Genomic DNA, 19,949 nt, shown 5'->3' with positions numbered 1-19,949 from the left:
AGAGGAAACAGCTAAGAGGCCACTGCAGTATCCAGGATCTGAAAGTATCAATGTTTGCTTGTTGTTTGGTGGTTTTAATGTGTTTTTGCCAAGAATTATTGTTATAAATGATACTTGGGTTGAATAGCACTCCCAACATAGCTCAGATTGTGTGTTTGATTTGTTTTGTTTTGTCTTAAGTTGGGCTAAGTAGGCCTGTGTGGGCAAGCCTGTGGAGCAGACTCCTGTGTAACACCAATGGGCCGAGACCACCCGAGGCCCTGGGACTCCAGCGAGGCAGACAGAAGAACCCAGGCCCAGAAGCAGTGGCAGGAGGCAAGCTCTTGGGTGAGAAGCTGCAGGCTGAGTTAGGGGCTTTCCCCAACCGACAGGGGAACGGCCACAACAGGGACATCTAGGAACAGACCTTCTTGAGAAGTGCAGGCAGACAGTCAGCCTCAAAAGAACCTGTTAGTATAGCAGGAGCCCAGCCAGTGGGCTCAAGTCACACGAGGACTCCAGCCCTTGCAGGGGAGGCTTAGGGGGAACAGAGGAGGAACATCGGAGACTGCAGGGCAAAGGCGTCGATGAGGCAGCCACTCAGGCACCAGGAGCTAAGGACCGGTGACCAAACTTTGGGGACAGGCAACAGAGCCTCAGAGAAGTAATTAAAATCCTCCTTATCTAACTGGACTACAAAGAAAGGGTCCAGGCTCCCCAAAGGGGAGCTAATGGTTGGACCTAGAGCTTCTACCTCAGGTCAGAATGGGTCCCAGAGCCTCGGGCAGGGGTCGCAGGGAGGGGTCACGTGCTGCAGCTGCTTGGAGAAGGTAGACAGAGTCTGGAGCCAGCATGGCCTGACAGTGACCTCCCTCTTTACAGATTTGCTCTGGAAGCATATGCCCTGGAGCAGCTACTCTTGTCCGCATCTTACTGAGAGATGACAGAGCGCGCATCTCTCTCTGAGCCCCTGCCAGAGGCAGGGATGCTTGCAGCCACCACATGGGGGCTCGTGAGGGCTCAGAGATGCTTCCCCTGCAGCTTAAAGATGGCGGAGGAACAAAGGTGTCAGTAAAAGTGGATTGAGGGAGGTTGACACTGCTGCCTTCCAGAGACAGGCATTGAGGCAGGGTTCGGGGTGAGCCGTCTACAGCCCGTGGGAAAGGTAGCCAGTGGCTTGAAGGGATGCTTCTTAAGTTGGCTGGGTTTTGTAGAGAACTATCTGGAGACAGACGCAGATGTAAACTCAGAAACGGATCTGTTAGCCGGCATGGGGGCTGGTGACCCGCATGACAAAAGGAGCCACTGCAGATTTAAAATGAATACTTACTCCATTTGCTGGACATTGGTTTTCACAAAGCTTCTCTGGAGCATTCGAACCACACTCCTGTACTCACAGCACTCCTGTGTGTGTTATGTGAGTCCTTCTGACCCGCCGAGGGATTTCTGAAAGCAAACCTTCTCCTGTCACATGGCCGTTAAAACTCGGACAATACCACAGCACTGTTTGGCCAGGGAGCATCACGTATTTGCTGTAAGGTGCTGTGTTGCACTCAGTTAAGCAGGTTTTTAGTTTAATACTATAACTAAAATGTGAAATACAACTAAAACATTTCCAAAGAAGTTGGAATTTCGTGTACTTTGCGTTCAGCTCCAGTGTTTGTAACTCAAAAATTCTAATCTCATGGGGGAATAAAAGGAAATAGCTCTAATTTTTGGACTCATACTGATTTCTTGGGAAGTTCAGAAAAGTGTCCTCAGTGAGTTTCCTCTAATATCAGAGAAGCCGTGTTAGAGCACAGTTTATTAGTGCCTTTAAAGCTCCTTTATTTCTTTTTTAATCTTCTCTATCTCCTTCTAAACAAGAACTAACAACCTAGGCACTGACATCTTGAAGTTGCCATCTTTTAGATTTTTATTGCTCTTTTTAATATGCTGAGGGAAGCAAGAAGTAGGTTATTAAAGCCTTCATTCTCAGTGTTCACCCTTTGCTTCCTGAACGTAGTTTAGAGAAACCTCATGCATTCTGACTTTGCCCATTTGCAATGCAGTAATTTGGACCTGCCAGGCTGACTTGGAACTTTGTACTTTCTATTAAAAATGACTTTGCTAGCAAATTTCTAGTTATTGATGGAACTGTGTGGCCCCTTTCAGGGTGAAGGCCATTTTTAGTCTCCATTTTTTTGAGCAGTGATATTTGCCTTAAGAAATAAGCATACTAAAATTTTAAATAATTTTTACCTATTTGCCTAAAATTTGCTAAGATATATACTCCGTTTCTTTTCTTGTCAGCATTTCTAAAGATGTGACAAGGAAAAAAACTACCATTCTTTTAAAATGTTTCATAAGTGAGACATTTCCATCCCCTCTGGGCAAATTAATGAGATATGATCAATGTCAGTTTCAGTACTCATAACTAAAGAACTCCTACAGATTCCATTTTTTCCCCTTAAACTATAAATTACGCTGTGCTAACCTCTCCACTTCGTGTCCTTATTTCAAGGAGACAGATGTTCTGCTGAAAGGTGTGTATTTTTCTGTTTTATATCTTTAATACTCATGAAAGATTAAAACAAAGCAACTTAATTAAGCTTCTCATAATGTAACCAGAGTCCACTAGTTAATATTCTCTGGGGTATAAAATGGAAGGAATCCCAGAGGTATGTGTGGTGGCCTAGAATTAGAGTGGATATTAAGTTTCAAGTGCAAGATATAAATTCTTCTCTTTATTTGTTATCTAGGGGGCTGACAAAGAGTGGAATAATAAACTAGGTGGAAACTCATTCTTTTAAATTGATGCTTCATTTTTATGAGAAAAAATATCCATCTATTCCCTCAAGTTTTTCATTAATTTGCTAGGTCTTTCCAAACCATGAATCACTGCTGTGGGGAACCACTCAGACCTTTTTTTAAAATCCTGTCTGAAAAAGTGAATATGTCGGGTGGGTGGTTTTAAAAGTCCCCACTTATGGCTGTTTTATAGCTAGTGGCCCACTGTTGTTAAAACCTCACAACTTCTCTTCTCCCCAGGCATGACGGAGATGGTGCGTAAAATTACTCTGAGCAGAGCAGTAAGAATCATGCAGAATCTCTTTCCTGAGGAGTACAACTTCTACCCTCGCTCATGGATTCTGCCTGACGAGTTCCAGCTCTTTGTGGCTCAGGTAGGTGGCACTCCGTCCCCATGACCCTTGAATTCTATGATGGTTGCAACTTGGTCCTGGGTCCTGTGTGCTGGGAGCTGGGGCAAGGGGTCCCCAGGAAGCTGAGACTGGTTTAGGGGGTGCCTTAACAGGACACAGCAGGTGTTGCCGCGATCAAGGCAGCTTGCAGAGTTGAACGGGTAGGATGACAGGCAGGTAAACTGAAGAAGTGGGTCCTGACACCAGGAGACAGGCCTGAGGATGGTGTCAGGAGCTAGATCATGGGGTCAGGGCGTCTGCAGAGCCAGGGAGTCAGACCTGGAGCAGAGTGTTGAGTCCACACGCGGACTGGGGCTGTTAGGGTGAATCCCAGAAGTGTGGTCTCCCTGGCGTCTCGTGGCGTGAAATGTGGGAGGTTGGGCTCTCATTCAAGACCACTGAGTAGGTCTGACAAACTGAGGGGGAAACCTTCTAAGTGTCCTGCTTTAAATTTGTTCCAGAATCAATTTTCAAATGACCCATTCCATATCCAAACAGTAAGCAAAAACAGCTTCAAGTGGTAATTTTGAAAAGGAAGCTCTCTATGGAATGGTAGTCACATGGGTCTGTATACATTTCTTAAAATTCTTCGAATTATCGACTTGAAATGGGTGCATTTTGTTGTATGCAAATTATGTGCACAGTTAATTAAAAAAAAAATAAACGATCGGCTGGTCCCTATACTCAATCTCCCACTTCTGTGGCTTTGCTCACACCACTGTCGCTACGTGGAATAACTTTCTGTCCCATTTCTACAACTCTTTATTTAAGTATTCTGCAAGACTGAGTTTAAATGAGATAGATACCGACTGTGTCGTCAAAATCAGATAAGTTAGAAGAGCATTGCTATCATCCCCAGAAGTTCCTCTGTGCCTTTTTGCCATCATGCCTCACAACCCCCAGCCCAGGCAACAGCTGATCTGCATTCTCATTATAGATTAGTTCTGCCTGTTGAAGAAATTCATATAAATGGAATCATACAGTATGTACTCTCTTGAGTCTTTTTTTTTTTTGAGAATTATGTTTTTGAGCTTCATCCATGTTTGTTGTGTCAGTAGTTTGTATTTTTATTGCTGAATAGTGTTCCATTATGAATATACCCTAACTTATTTATCCATTCACCAAAGGATGGGCAACTGGGTTATTTCCAGTTTGAGGTTATTATAAATAAAGCTGCCATGACTATTCATATGCAGGTCATACACCCTTCATCTAGCTTCTCTTAATATTAACATCTTGTATAATTACTGAAACTGGGAAATTAACATTGATATAGTCTTACTAAATAATCTACACACCTTGTTTGCATTTTTCCTGTTGTCCTACTTATGACCTTTTTCTGGTACAGCATCCACCCCATATTCCCTCATTGCCTTTCGTTTTTATTTCTCCTTATTTGGTCTCCTCTGAGCTGTAACAGTTCCTCAGTCTGCCTTTGTCTTTCATGACCTTGATTCTTTTGAAGAATACTGACCCGTTATTTCCTTAAGAGTGTCACTCAACTTGGTTCTGTCTGATTTTTCTCATGATTAAATTCAGATTACACATTTTTGGTAGAATACCACAAAAGTGATGCTGTGACCTTCTCAGTGCAGCATATCAGGAGAGATACATGATGGCAAGATGTCTTAATTCTGGTGATGTTAAGATTGATCCCTTAGTGAAGGTAGTATCTGCTAGGTTTCTCGACTATAAAGTTACTACTTTTCCCTTTGTAATCATTAAGTATCTTATGGGGAGATACTTTGAGACTATGCAGATAGCTTATTTGTCTCATAATTTTTTAAAAAACAGTTTTAACTAAGGTACAGTTAAACTGCAAATATTTAAACTTTGCAGCTTGCTATGTTTTGATATGTATATAAAAACCCATGAAACCATCATCACCATGAAGATAATGGACATATCCATCACCCGCAATGTTTCCTCACGTCCATTTATAATCCTTTTGTCCCTCTCCTCCCTGCCCTCTACCTTCCACTGCCAGGCAACCGTGGATGTGTTTTCAGTCAAAATTAGTTTGCACTTTCTAGAATTTTATATAAACGGAATCATATAGCAGATACTTTTCTGCGTGTGTTGGGGGTGGGAGGGGTCTGGCTTCTTCCACTCAACATGTTTTGAGATTCATCCGTATTGTTTCATAAATAATTCATTCCTTCTTATTACTAAGGAGTGTTCCATTAAATGTATTTACCACAGTTTGCTTATACCGTCAATTGCTGCTGGACATTTGGATTGATTCCAGTGTTTAGCTGTTACAAATAAAGATAATATGAACATTCATGTATAAGTCTTTGTGTGAACATATGGTTTCATTTCTCTTGAGTAAATGCATAGGAATAGAATGTCTGGATCATATAGTAGGTGTCCATTTAATTTTAAAGAAAGTACCAATCGTTTTCCAAAGTGGGTTGTGCCATTTTGTATTCCCATCAGCAACTATGACCATTCTGGTTCTTCCACATCCTTGCCGACTCTTGGTAACAGTCAGTCTTTTTAATTTTAGCCATTCTGACAGGTGTGTGGTGGTTTCTCATTGGTTTTAATTTGTATTTTCCTAATTATTAATGATGTTGGGCTTCCCTGGTGGCGCAGTGGTTGAGAATCTGCCTGCCAGTGCAGGGGACACGGGTTCGAGCCCTGGGCCGGGAAGATCCCACATGCCGCGGAGCAACTAAGCCTGTGCACCACAACTACTGAAGCCCGCGTGCCACAGCTACTGAAGCCAGCATGCCTAGAGCCCGTGTTCCGCAACAAGAGAAGCCACCACAATGAGAAGCCTGCGCACCGCAACGAACTGCAACTAGAGAAAGCCCACACACAGTAATGGAGACCCAATGCAGCCAAAAATAAATAAATAAATTTATTTTTTAAAAATGGTGTTGAGCGTCTGTTTATGTGCTTATTTGCCATCCAAATATATTCTTTGATGAAATGTCTATTCACATCTTTCACTCATTTAAAAAATTGAGTTATTTTTATTGTTGAGTTTGAGAGTTCTTTATATATTTTGAACACAAGTATTCATCAGATATACCAACTGCAAATATTTTCTCCCAGTTTGTGCCTTGTCTTTTCATCCTTTCAACAGTATCTTTTGAAGAGCAAGTTCTAAATTCTGATGGATCAGTTAATTGATTTGTTTTTATATGGATCGTGCTTTTGGTGTCATATATCAGGAATCTTTACCTAACCCAAGTTCACAAAGATGTTCTCTTATGTTTTCGTCTCCAAGTTTATAGTTTTAAGTCTAGGTCTATGATTTGTTTTGAGTTAGTTTTTTAATATAATGTGAGGTATGGATTCACTTTTTCTTGTTTGTTTGTTTTACATGAGATATCAAATAGCTTCAGAAATGTTTGATGAGAATACTAACCTTTCCCCCCATTGCCTTTGCACTTATGTTGAAAACAGTTGCTCAAACATGTGTTGGGTGTATTTCTGAATTCTCTACTCTATTCTATTGGTATATTTGTCAATGTTTATGCCAATACCTCACTGTCTTTGTTATTACAGCTTTATAAGGAGTCTTGAAATCATGTAGTGAAAGTCCTCCAACTTTGTACTCCTTTTTCCAAGTTGTCTTGGCCATTATAGTCTTTTGATCTGCCTTGTGAATTTTATTTATTTATTTATTTTTATGTTTTTTGAATTTTATTTTATTTATTTTTTTATACAGCAGGTTCTTATTAGTCATCCATTTTATACACATCAGTGTATACAAGTCAATCCCAATCGCCCAATTCATCACACCACCACCCCCGCGCCCCCACCGCTTTCCCCCCTTGGTGTCCATACGTTTGTTCTCTACATCTGTGTCTCAACTTCTGCCCGGCAAACCGGTTCATCTGTACTATTTTTCTAGGTTCCACGTATATGCGTTAATGTACAATGTTTGTTTTTCTCTTTCTGACTAACTTCACTCTGTATGACAGTCTCCAGATCCATCCATGTCTCCACAAATGACCCAATTTCGTTCCTTTTTATGGCTGAGTAATATTCCATTGTATATATGTACCACATCTTCTTTACCCATTCATCTGTCAATGGGCATTTAGGTTTTTTCCATGACCTGGCTATTGTAAATAGTGCTGCAATGAACATTGGGGTGCATGTGTCTTTTTGAATTATGGTTTTCTCTGGGTATATGCCCAGTAGTGGGATTGCTGGATCTTATGCTAATTCTATTTTTAGTTTTCTAAGAAACCTCCATACTGTTCTCCGTAGTGGCTGTATCAATTTACATTCCCACCAACAGTGCAAGAGGGTTCCCTTTTCTCCACACCCTCTCCAGCATTTATTGTTTGTAGATTTTTTGATGATGCCCATTCTGACTGGTGTGAGGTGATACCTCATTGTAGTTTTGATTTGCATTTCTCTAATAATTAGTGATGTTGAGCAGCTTTTCATGTGCTTCTTGGCCATCTGTATGTCTTCTTTGGAGAAATGTCTATTTAGGTCTTCTGCCCATTTTTGCATTGGGTTGTTTGTTTTTTAATATTGAGCTGCATGGGCTGTTTATATATTTTGGAGATTAATCCTTTGTCCGTTGATTCATTTGCAAATATTTTCTCCCATTCTGAGGGTTGTCTTTTCGTCTTGTTTATGGTTTCCTTTGCTGTGCAAAAGCTTTGAAGTTTCATTAGGTCTCATTTGTTTATTTTTCTTTTTATTTCCATTACTCTAGGAGGTGGATCAAAAAAGATCTTGCTGTGATTTATGTCAAGGAGTGTTCTTCCTATGTTTTCCTCTAAGAGTTTTATAGTGTCCGGTCTTACATTTAGGCCTCTAATCCATTTTGAGTTTATTTTTGTGTATGGTGTTAGGGAGTGTTCTAATTTCATTCTTTTACATATAGCTGTTCAGTTTTCCCAACACCACTTATTGAAGAGGCTGTCTTTTCTCCATTGTATATCCTTGCCTCCTTTGTCATAGATTAGTTGACCATAGGTGCGTGGGTTTATCTCTGGGCTTTCTGTCTTGTTACATGGATCTATGTTTCTGTTTTTGTGCCAGTACCATATAGTCTTGATTACTGTAGCTTTGTAGTATAGTCTGAAGTCAGGGAGTCTGATTCCTCCAGCTCCGTTTTTTTTTTCCCTCAAGACTGCTTTGTCTATTCAGGGTCTTTTGTGTCTCCATACAAATTTTAAGATTTTTGTTCTAGTTCTGTAAAAAATGCCATTGGTAACTTGATAAGGATTGCATTGAATCTGTAGATTGCTTTGGGTAGTATAGTCATTTTCACAATATTGATTCTTCCAATCCAAGAACGTGGTATATCTCCCCATCTGTTGGTATCATCTTTGATTTCTTTCATCAGTGTCTTATAGTTTTCTTCATACAGGTCTTTGGTCTCCCTAGGTAGGTTTATTCCTAGGTATTTTATTCTTCTTGTTGCAGTGGTAAATGTGAGTGTTTCCTTAATTTCTCTTTCAGATTTTTCATCATTAGTGTATAGGAATGCAAGAGATTTCTGTGCATTAATTTTGTATCCTGCAACTTCACCAGATTCATTGATTAGCTCTAGCAGTTTTCTGGTGGCATCTTTAGGATTCTCTATGTATAGTATCATGTCACCTGCAAACAGTGACAGCTTTACTTCTTTTCCAATTTGTATTCCTTTTTTTTCTTTTTCTTCTCTGAGTGCTGTGGCTAAAACTTCCAAAACTATGTTGAATGATAGTGGTGAGAGTGGACATCCTTGCCTTGTTCCTGATCTTAGAGGAAATGCTTTCAGTTTTTCACCATTGAGAATGATGTTTGCTGTGGGTTTGTCATATATGGCCTTTATTATGTTAGGTAGGTTCCCCCTATGCCCACTTTCTGGAGAGTTTTATCATAAACGGGCGTTGAATTTTGTCAAAAGCTTTTTCTGCATCTGTTGAGATGATCATATGGGTTTTATTCTTCAGTTTGTTAATATGGTGTATCATATTGATTGATTTGCGTATATTGAAAAATTCCATCCTTGGGATAAATCCCACTTGATCATGGTGTATGATCCTTTTAATGTGCTGTTTGATTCTGTTTGCTAGTATTTTGTTGAGAATTTTTGCATCTTTATTTGTCAGCGATATTGGTCTGTAATTTTCTTTTTTTGTAGTTTCTTTGTCTGGTTTTGGTATCAGGGTGATGGTGGCCTCATAGAATGAGTTTGGGAGTGTTCCTTCCTCCGCAATTTTTTTGAAGAGTTTGAGAAGGATGGGTGTTAGCTCTTCTCTAAATGTTTGATAGAATTCGCCTGTGAAGCCATCTGGTCCTGGACTTTTGTTTGTTGGAAGATTTTTAATCACAGTTTCAATTTCATTACTTGTGATTGGTCTGTTCATATTTTCTATTCCTTCCTGGATCAGTCTTGGAAGGTTATACCTTTCTAAGAATTTGTCCATTTCTTCCAGGTTGTCCATTTTATTGGCATACAGTTGCTTGCAGTAATCTCTTAGGATGCTTTGTGTTTCTGCAGTGTCTGTTGTAACTTTTCCTTTTTCATTTCTAATTTTATTGATTTGAGTCCTCTCCCTCTTTTTCTTGATGAGTGTGGCTAGTGGTTTATCAATTTCGTTTATCTTCTCAAAGAACCAGCTTTTAGTTTTATTGATCTTTCCTATTGTTTTCTTTGTTTCTATTTCATTTATTTCTGCTCTGATCTTTATGATTTCTTTCTTTCTGCTAACTTTGGGTTTTGTTTGTTCTTATTTCTCTAGTTCCTTTAGGTGTAAGGTTAGGCTGTTTGAGATATTTCTTGTTTCTTGAGGTAGGCTTGTATAGCTATAAACTTCCCTCTTAGAACTGCTTTTGCTGCATCCCATAGGTTTTGGATTGTCGTGTTTTCATTGTCATTTGTCTCTAGGTGTTTTTTGATTTCCTCTTTGATTTCTTCAGTGATCTCTTGGTTATTTAGTAATGTATTGTTTAGCTTCCATGTGTTTGTGTTTTTTACGTTTTTCCCCTGTAATTCATTTCTAATCTCAAAGCATTGTGGTTAGAAAAGATGCTTGATATGATTTCAATTTTCTTAAATTTACTGAGGCTTGATTTATGACCCAAGATGTGATCTACCCTGGAGAATGTTCCGTGCGCACTTGAGAAGAAAATGTAATCTGCTGTTTTTGGATGGAATGTCCTATAAATATCAATTAAATCTATCTTTAAAGCTTCTGTTTCCTTATTTATTTTCATTTTGGATGATCTGTCCATTGGTGTAAGTGAGGTGTTAAAGTCCCCACTATTATTGTGTTATTGTCGATTTCCTCTTTTATAGCTGTTAGCAGTTGCCTTATGTATTGAGGTGCTCCTTGTTGCCTGCATATATATTTATAATTGTTATATCTTCTTCTTGGATTGATCCCTTGATCATTATGTAGCGTCCTTCTTTGTCTCTTGTATTACTCTTTATTTTAAAGTCTATTCTGTCTGGTATGAGAATTGCCACTCCAGCTTTCTTTTGATTTCCATTTGCATGGAATATCTTTTTCCATCCCCTCACTTTCAGTCTGTATGTGTCCCTATGTCTGAATTGGGTCTCTTGTAGACAGCATATAGATGGGTCTTGTTTTTGTATCCATTCAGCAAGCCTGTGTCTTTTGGTTGGAGCATTTAATCCATTCACGTTTAAGGTTATTATTGATACGTATGTTCCTGTGACATTTTCTTAATTGTTTTGGGTTTGTTTTTGTAGGTCCTTTTCTTGTCTTGTGTTTCCCACTTAGAGAAGTTCCTTTAGCATTTGTTGTAGAGCTGGTTTGGTGGTGCTGAATTCTCTTAGCTTTTGCTGGTCTGCAAAGCTTTTGATTTCTCCATGGAATCTGAACGAGATCCTTGCTGGGTAGAGTAATCTTGGTTGTAGATTACTCTACAACCAATCTTGTAGATTACCAACCAATCTTGGTTGGTTCTTCCCGTTCATCACTTTAAGTATATCATACCACTCCCTTCTGGCCTGTAGAGTTTCTCCTGAGAAATCAGCTGTTAAACTTATGGGAGTTCGCTTGTATGTTATTTGTCATTTTTCTGTTGCTGCTTTCAGTAATTTTTCTTTGTCTTTGATTTTTTCTAATTTGATTACTATGTGTCTCAGGGTGTTTCTCCTTGGGTTTTTCCTGTATGGGACTCGCTGCGCTTCCTGGACTCCAGTGGCTATTTCCTTTCCCACGTTAGGGAAGTTTTCGACTATAATCTCTTCAAATATATTCTCGGGTCCTTTCTCTCTCTCTCATCTCCTTCTGGGACCCCTATAATGCTAATGTTGTTGAGTTTAATGTTGTCCCAGAGGTCTCTTAGGTTGTCTTCATTTCTTTTCATTCTTTTTTCCCTATTGTGTTCCGCAGCAGTGAATTCCACCATTCTGTCTTCCAGATCACTTATCCATTCTTCTGCCTCAGTTATTCTGCTCTTGATTCCTTCTAGTGTATTTTTCATTTCAGTTAGTGTATTGTTCATCTCTGTTTGTTCTTTAATTCTTCTAGGTCTTTGTTAAACATTTCTTGCATCTTCTCCATCTTTGCCTTTATTATTTTTCCGAGGTCCTGGATCATCTTCACTATCATTATTCTGAATGTTTTTTCTGGAAGCTTGCCTATTTCCACTTCATTTAGTTGTTTTTCTGGGGTTTTATCTTGGTCCTTCATCTGGTACATAGCCCTCTGCCTTTTCATCTTGTGTGTCTTTCTGTGAATGTGGTTTTTGTTCCACAGGCTGCAGGATTGTAGTTCTTTTTGCTTCTGCTGTCTGCCCTCTGGTGGATGAAGCTATCTAGCTATGAGGCTAACTTGTGCAAGTTTCCTGATGGGAGGGACTTGTGCTCTGGTGGGCAGAGCTCAGTAAAACTTTAATCCACTTGACTGCTGATGGGTGGGGCTGGGTTCCCTCCCTGTTGGTTGTTTGGCCTGAGGGGACCCAACACTGAACCCTACCGGGGCTCTTTGATGGGGCTAATGACTGACTCTGGGAGGGCTCACGCCAAGGAGTACTTCCCAGAACTTCTGCTGCCAGTGTCCTTGTCCTCATGGTGAGGCAGAGCCACCCCCCACCTCTGCAGGAGACCCTCCAACACTAGCAGTTAGGTCTGGTTCAGTCTCCTATGGGGTCACTGCTCCTTCCCCTGGGTCCCGATGCGCACACTGTTTGTGTGTGCCCTCCAAGAGTGGAGTCTCTGTTTCCCCCAGTCCTTTCGAAGTCCTGCATTCAAATCCCACTAGCCTTCAAAGTCTGATTCTCTTGGAATTCCTCCTCCCGTTGTTGGACCCCCAGGTTGGGAAGCCTGACGTGGGGCTCAGAACCTTCACTCCAGTGGTTGGACTTCTGTGGTATAAGTATTCTCCAGTTCGTGAGTCACCCACCCAGCAGTTATGGGATTTGATTTTATTGTGATTGCGCCCCTCCTACCGCCTCACTGTGGTTTCTCCTTTGTCTTTGGATGTGGGGTGTCTTTTTTGGTGAGTTCCAGTGTCTTCCTGCCGATGACTGTTCAGCAGTTAGTTGTGATTCTGTTGTTCTCGCAAGAGGAAGTGAGAGCACGTCCTTCTACTCTGCCATCTTGAACCAATCTCCTCACTCTATTGTATTTTAAAGAGATTTAAATAACAAGAAGAAAAAAATCATATATGTACTCATGTGGTTACCGTTTCCAGTGGTTTTTATTACTTTGTGTAGATTCACATTTCTGTTTTGTGTAATTTTTCTTTAGCCTAAAGAGTTTCCTTTAGCTTGTGTTAAGGGTCTTTTGGTGATGAATTCTTTCAATGTTTGTATTTATTAAAGTTTATTTTGCCTTTGGTTTTGAAAGACATTTTATCTAGGTATACAATTCTAGGTTGATATATTTTTTTTCTTTCAAATCTTTTAGTCTGTTACTCCTCTGTCTTCTTGCTTGTATTGTTTCTGACAGCAAGTCTGTTGTAGCCGTTATCTTTGATCTTCTGTATATAACATGTCCTTTCTCTCCGGCTGCTTTTAATATTTTCTCTTTATTACTGTTCTTGAATAATTTGATTGTGATGTGTTTTGGCGTAATTTTGTCTATGTTTTTCATGTCTGGGGGTCATTGAGCTTTTAGATTTGTGGGCTTATAATTTTCATAAAATTTGAAAAATATTTGTCCATGATTTCTTCAGGTATTTTTCTGTCCATCCCACCTCCTCTCATTTGGGGGACACCAATGACACATATATTAGGTCACTTGAAAGTGTCCCACAGTTCACAGTTCACTGATGCTCTGTTCATTTTTTTTTAATTTTGTTTCATTTTAAAGTTTCTGTTGTTTTTGTCTTCATGTTCACTTTTTTTTCTTCTTTAATGTCTAATCTGCTGTCTAATCCCATTTAGTCTACTTTTCATCTCACACATTGTAGTTTTTATTTCTAGAAGCTAGATCTGGGTCTCTTAAAATACCTTCCATAGTTTTACTTAGCTTTTTTAATGTATGAAATGCATTATAACAACCGTTTTAATGTCATTGTCTGCTAATTCTAATTTTGTGTCCATTCGGGGTTGGTTTTGATTGATTGGTTTTTCTCTTCATTATGGCTCACGTTTCCTTGCCTCTTTTCATGCCTGGTCATTTTTAGCTGGATGCCAGACTTGGTGAATCTTACTTTATTTAGATGTTGGGTATTTTTGTGTTCCTATATATATCCTTGAACTTTGCTGTGGGATCCAGTTAAGTTCCATGGAAATAGGTTTGGGGTCTTGTTTTCAAAGTTTGCTAGGCAGGACTGGAGTAGTGCTCCATCTAAGGCTAGTTATTCATCACTCCTGAGTCAAGGATTGTATATGTACTCTTCCTAATGCTCTGTGCATAATGGTGTTTACCCGTCTCTTGGTGAGAACAGACACTATTCCAGGTTCTGTGTGGCTCCAGGCACTGTTGCCTCCAGTCCTTTTGGGTGGCTCTTTCCTTGGCATCAGGTGGTTTCCTCACGAGCATGCACTGATCTGTACTCAGCTAAATATGCAAGGGAGACTCTCTGTGGATCTCCAGAGTTCTCTCTTTGTGCAAAAGTCTCTCCAGGACTCTTCCCTGAGAACTCTGGCTATCTTAGTCTCCCTTGACTCATAGTTTCATTTCCTCAACTCAGATTGTCTACTGGGCTCCACCGGAGTTCTGCCTCTCTGTGCTACAGCCTGGACTCTCCCACAAGACAGTAAACTGAGACAATCACAGAGCTCACATCATTTGATTCCCATCTCTCAGGAATCACTGTTCTTTGTTGCTCGATGTCCAGTGCCTTGAAAACCAGTGTTTAATATACAGTAAGTCCCCTACATACAAACAAGTTCCATTCCAAGAGCACATTCGTAAGTCCAATTTGTTTGTTAAGTCCAACAAAGTTAGCCTAGGTACCCAACTAACACAATAGGCTATATAATACTGTACTGTAATAGGTTTATAATACTTTTCACAAAATAATACATAAAAAACACACAAAAAACATTTTTAATCTTACAGTATAGTATCCTGAAAAGTACAGTAGTACAGTACAACAGCTGGCATACAGGGGCTGGCATCGAGTGAACAGGCAAGAAGAGTTACTGACTGGAGGAGGGAGAGGAGGTGGGAGATGGTAGAGCTGAAGGACCATCAGCCATAGGAGATGGAGGGCAGGCTGCAGTTTCACTCACGCCTGACGCTGATGGCACAGGTTCTGGTTCCTTGCTGGATTCAAATCTATCTACCCTCTTGATAAAAAGATCCAGTGATGTCTGGGTAGTAGCTCTTTTTTTCTCGTCATAGATGACACGGTGGCACTGGATTGCATTCTGAACAGCCGCTGCAACCTTTGTGTACTGTTCTACGTTGGGGTCCTGTGCCTCAAAAACTAACAGTGCCTCCTCACATAAAGAAAACCCCCTTGCCATTTCCTGAGTCGTGAATCTCTTCAGTTCTTCAGTTACTTCTTCTTCCTCTTGTCTCTCTTCGTCCTTTCTCTGGGCCTCCAATTCCATCAGGTCTTCATTAGTAAGCTCCTCGTGTTGCACAGCAAGTTCAGTGAAGTCGTCCTCTTGCAGATCTGGCTCCAGCTTCTTGCTGAGGATCACCAAGTTGCTAAAAATCTCTTTGGACTCCTCATCCTGGGCAGCTACCATGTCTGCACTCGCTGCCTCTCCATTACTTTTACGTTGTGAAGGTTGGCTCTAGCCTTGAACCAATGAAACCAGCCATGGAAGGCATTAAAAGATGCGCCCTCTGATTCTTTGCCATGTTTCTTCTTCAGGTCTTCATAAAGGCTTTTCGCTTTCCCTTGAATCAGCATTAAGCTGGGTGAGACTCGACGCTGATGCTGGTCCTGCATCTGCACACTGAGAAGTTTCTCCATCTCCTCCATCCGTTTTCCTTGCCTCTTTGATATTATTGTTGACATCATCAGCACAGCAGACTTCACATGTTCCATGATCTTGTCCTCGTTCTTTAGATTCATGCTGATGGTTGAACAATTCATGTTGTAAGAACAAGCGACGTCTACCGTCTTTTCGCCTTGCTCCACCCTCCCAATTATTTTCACTTTTGTTTCCATCGTTATCGCTTGGCGCTTCTTAGCAGTACCAGCTACGTTACCGCGGCTTTTACCCTTGCTTTCGGACATCCTGGGCTTGAAATAAAGATACTGTACTACTGTACCCTATACCGTACTGTACAGTAAAGTACACAAAAGCACAACCACTTGTAGAGGAGGCACGCACGTGACAATGTACGCCAGACACGTGAACTAACTTATGTGATTGGACATGTGAACGCATGTTCTCATCTTAGAAAGTTCGCAACTTGAAGGTTTGTATGTAGGGGACTTACTGTATTTTGTCCATTTTTTGGTTGTTTTGCTTGGGAGAAGCTGAAGGTTCTTAGAACTGGAGCGTTCTCTAATATAAAGGGGGATTTCTCTGTTTCTAAAAGAGCACTAATTTGGAATCCGCTGATTCAGGGTCTGGCATAGGCAGAATAAGACTATGAGACCCCACCGTAGCTGTTTGCTGGAGACCCCCGGCCCTGTCACTTATTCCTCACTTACGTCACTGCTGCATAGTATTCCACTGTATGAATGCACCATAACTTTCAAAAGCATTCCCCTATTGATGAACATTTAGGTAATTCTCATATTTTTTTGGTTCAACAAATAACGCCGTAGGGAACACCCTCGTACAGGTGTCTTTATACACCTGTGCCAGCATTTCCTTCAGATAGAAATCTCAAAATAGAATGGCTGTATTAAAGGATATGTGCATTTCCATTTGTGACGTGTAAAGCCAGACACGAGGCTTCAATAACAGCACACTTAATAGTGAGGTTAAACGATGTCTTCCCAGTGCCTTGGCAGTGAGCGCTCAGAGGTGTGTGTTTTGGGGGGGTGGTGCTCTGGGATTCCGGCCAACAACAGGAAGAGGTGTGAGTAGCTGTAAAACATTCTAAAACCTGACAATATGTGGGTATTTTATTTCTTCCATCAATTAGGATTAAATTTACTTTGTTCAAGAAAGGGGGAGATCCACATCCCTACCCCCCATCCATTTGCAAAACTGGTACCCAAATACAGTCAGCAGGTGGCGCTAGGCAGAAGCAAGCAGGATTCTCAGTGGAAATTTTTGTGAAGTCTAGAGGAGGCTGTTGGCTTTCTTTCCAATTTTCGCAGATGGCCATAAAAAAAATTCCTTAGAGTTTATTTTGCATATGGTCTTCCATCTGGGTATTTGAGAAAAGTACAGTCTTGTTATCACAACAGTATTTATTATGGTGAAGGAGTTTGCATTTTGTAGCAGAAGAATTTTTCAGCAAATCAAGCCCAAAACTTGGTCCATAATGGTTTGCAGTTTCTTGGAGGGAACCAGAAAGCATGGGGTCCTTCCATTTTCCTCTCCGGCTTCATCTTCAGTTAGCTTTTATTGATTCAGCTCCTCAAGGCTGAATGAAATGCGTTATTTGCAAAAAACCCCAGAGAACAATGTTCTCCACTGGGTTTAGGAACTCGGAAAATGTGGAGTTCTAAGTGGGTCAGAGTCAAGGCAGAAAGAAAACCTGCAACGTGGAGCTTATATTCCTTGTCCTGATTCCACGCTTGTCAAAGAACCTTCTGGTGAGTAGATTATTTGAATCACTTTCCTTCATATACACAAGATGCTGATATGGCTGGCTTCGGACCACCTGATGGTTTATCCAGAGTGTGAGGTTTGGACCTCTGCACGCCCCTTGTAGAGCCCCTCTGACCTCTGCGGCCTCAGCTCGTACCATTTCCGGCCTCTTGCTCTGGTCTCCTTCCATAGTCAACTTTTGTAGGCACTCAGCGGCACCCCAGCCTCTGCCACCTCTGCTTTGTACACGCCTCTCCCTTTGCCTGGGGCACTTGCTCCCACTTGCAAGGCTGCCTTCTTTCACCTGACCTACTTTGCCAGTGCTTCAGAATGCTGCTTACCTTTTACTTTATAAAGCCTCCTCTGCCCCCCGTGCCTGAGGGGGTACCTCGTTTTCCTCTCTTTATGGTACTTTCGCCTGTCACACTGCTTAGTGACTACACGTCTAATTATCTTTCTTTCCTGCTCTAAGTACCACAAGGGCAGCGAGTGACTGGGTTCATCTTATTTACCTTTGTATTGCTGGTGCCTATCACAGGGCCTGTGCATAGCTGGAACTCAAGTATATTTGCTCAGTTGAATTGCAGATTAGTACGCAGATGCTATGGTTTAAAAACTTCGTCTCTTGTGAGTTTAGTCATCAAAAGTCAGCTTCTCTGCGGCCAAGGGTATCAGCAGGACCCAGCCTGTCGCTTTACAGGAGTGCGGGCCAGAGTTGAGCCGTGAGGAACTCACCGAAGCAATGCCAGCCAGGGACAGCGCCGGGTGGTCGGCCGCCAGCCTTTCCCTGTGATGCCCCAAACCCCACCCCCACCGCCACCCAGAGCTCTCAGGCTTCCTCAGCAAGCTCAGGAGCCCATGCAGAAGCCAGAACGCCTCCTGCCGGTGCAGCACGGCATCCTGAGAGGCTGAAGCACTGGCCCAGGGCTGTGAATAACTAGTAAAAGACGGAAGCGAGGGGACTCCAGCTGTCAGAAGAAGGCAGATGATTCAGGGCCGCTGGCAAAGACTCTGTAGGAGCCATGGCTTCACCTCCCCATCTGCTTCAAGTTTTACTTCCTTTGTTGCCCCAAATAGAACTTCACCTCCTGCTTAGATATGTCATGCTGTTCTCGGGCCCCTCTCTTAACAGCTCAGTTTGTTTATTGGAAAACTGATACCGTCTGAAACTCAAGATGCTGCTCCTCTCTGGACAAGCATCCTTAGGTCCTGTTCATCAGGAAGTCCTTTTAAATAGCCCAAGGGACAACTGGCATCTGTGCAGTGCTTTGCAGTTTACCAAGTGCTTCTGATAGACATGACCTTTTTTTGCTTCTCACTCAATTTGGGGAGGTATCATTACCTCCAATTTACAGATGAGACAATAGAGATCCCGAATTGAAGGTACTTGCCCATGATTATGACATGACTCTACAACTGCTAGCACATTTAGATCTCTGACTTGGTTTCGTTCACACATTTTCTGAGACCTGCTAAGTGTGCTGGGATACAAAGCAAGTTAGATGTATCCTTGCCCTCATGGAGTTTCTGGTATAGAAGGGTGATCACTCACTGATTCATTCATTCATTCAGACATTTTTTGGGTCAAGATCCCATTTTCTTCCCACTGCATCATGTTCTTATTCATCACCTTACAGATGAGAGAGCTGAGATTCAGGGGGTTAAGTAACTTGCCCAGAGTTACATGGCTTATAGGTCCATGTCGCCAGGACTAAGACCCATGTCTTCTGACTCTGCCATAACTTCCTTTAATGCCAGCAGACATTTACTGAGTCTTTTTTATGTGTCCAGCACTGGTGGACTGGAGAGTCAAAGACGAAAGATGGGGGTCTCTGCTTAAAAGGGAGGGCCCTGCTTAGCAAAGGAGATCGATGGTATGAGCTGATACAGGCTGCGATGGAATTAAGCACAAGTGCTGTGGGAATCAGAGTAATACACGATGGGGAAGATGGGTGATGGAAAGCATCAGGAAAAGCTCCTATGCAATCAGTTAATGTGGAATGAGACTGGGCCAGAGTCAGGACATCTGGGTTCAAGTCCTGGCTCCCCCTGTTGATTTTTCTTCCCCCCTCCAGCTTTATTGGGATGTAATTGACTATGACATTGGGTCAGTTTAACTGTACAGCACGATGATTTGATCCATGTATGTATTATGAAGTGATAGCCACAGTAAGGTTAGGTATTAGATCTGTCACCTCACATAGTTACAATTTTTTTTTGCAGTGAGAACATTTAACATCTGCTCTCTCAGCAATTTGCAGGTATATAATACAGTATTGTTAACCGTAGTCACCACTCTGTACATTAGCTCCCCAGAACTTACTCATCCTATAACTGGAAGTTTGTACCTTTTGACCAACATCTGCCCATTTCCCCCAGCCCCTGGCAACCATCATTCTACCCTCTGTTTCTATAAGTTCGACTTTCTTTTAGGTTCCACATATATGCGACATCATCCAATACTTGTCTCTCTCACTAGCAAGTGAGAGAATACAGTATTTGTTTTATTTCACTTAACATAATGCCCTCGAGGTCAATCCATGTTGTTGGAAATGGCAGGATTTCCTTCTTTCCTGTGTCTGAATAATATTCCTCTCTGTGTGTGTGTGTGTGTGTGTGTGTGTAGAAAACTCTCACTTGGATATATACACGCCACATTTTCTATATCCATTCATCCATTGATGGACACTAAGGTGGTTTCCACCTGTTGGTTATTGTGAATAA

The 19,949-nt window shown here is 41.5% G+C and overlaps 1 protein-coding gene across 9 annotated transcripts in view; it reads left to right on the top strand.

Annotated features, from left to right (window-relative positions):
- TTLL11 (tubulin tyrosine ligase like 11) overlaps window positions 1-19,949 on the top strand; it is a 277,747-nt gene that overhangs the window by 54,250 nt on the left and 203,548 nt on the right. For 8 of the 9 annotated variants that reach the window (XM_033427264.2, XM_033427260.2, XM_033427259.2 and 5 more), the window contains one exon: window positions 3,010-3,143. In XM_033427264.2, coding sequence (XP_033283155.1) covers window positions 3,010-3,143 — 134 coding nt within the window. Of the gene's footprint in view, window positions 1-3,009; window positions 3,144-16,776; window positions 17,231-19,949 lie in introns of those variants that run through there. The other variant, XM_049710770.1, reaches the window with a different exon arrangement.

Source organism: Orcinus orca, chromosome 6, assembly GCF_937001465.1.
Source record: "Orcinus orca chromosome 6, mOrcOrc1.1, whole genome shotgun sequence".
In the NCBI taxonomy this organism is placed as follows: Eukaryota; Metazoa; Chordata; class Mammalia; order Artiodactyla; family Delphinidae; genus Orcinus; species Orcinus orca.
The sequence above is the reverse complement of the archived record's forward strand: the minus strand, read 5'-3'. Positions and strand labels throughout refer to the sequence as shown.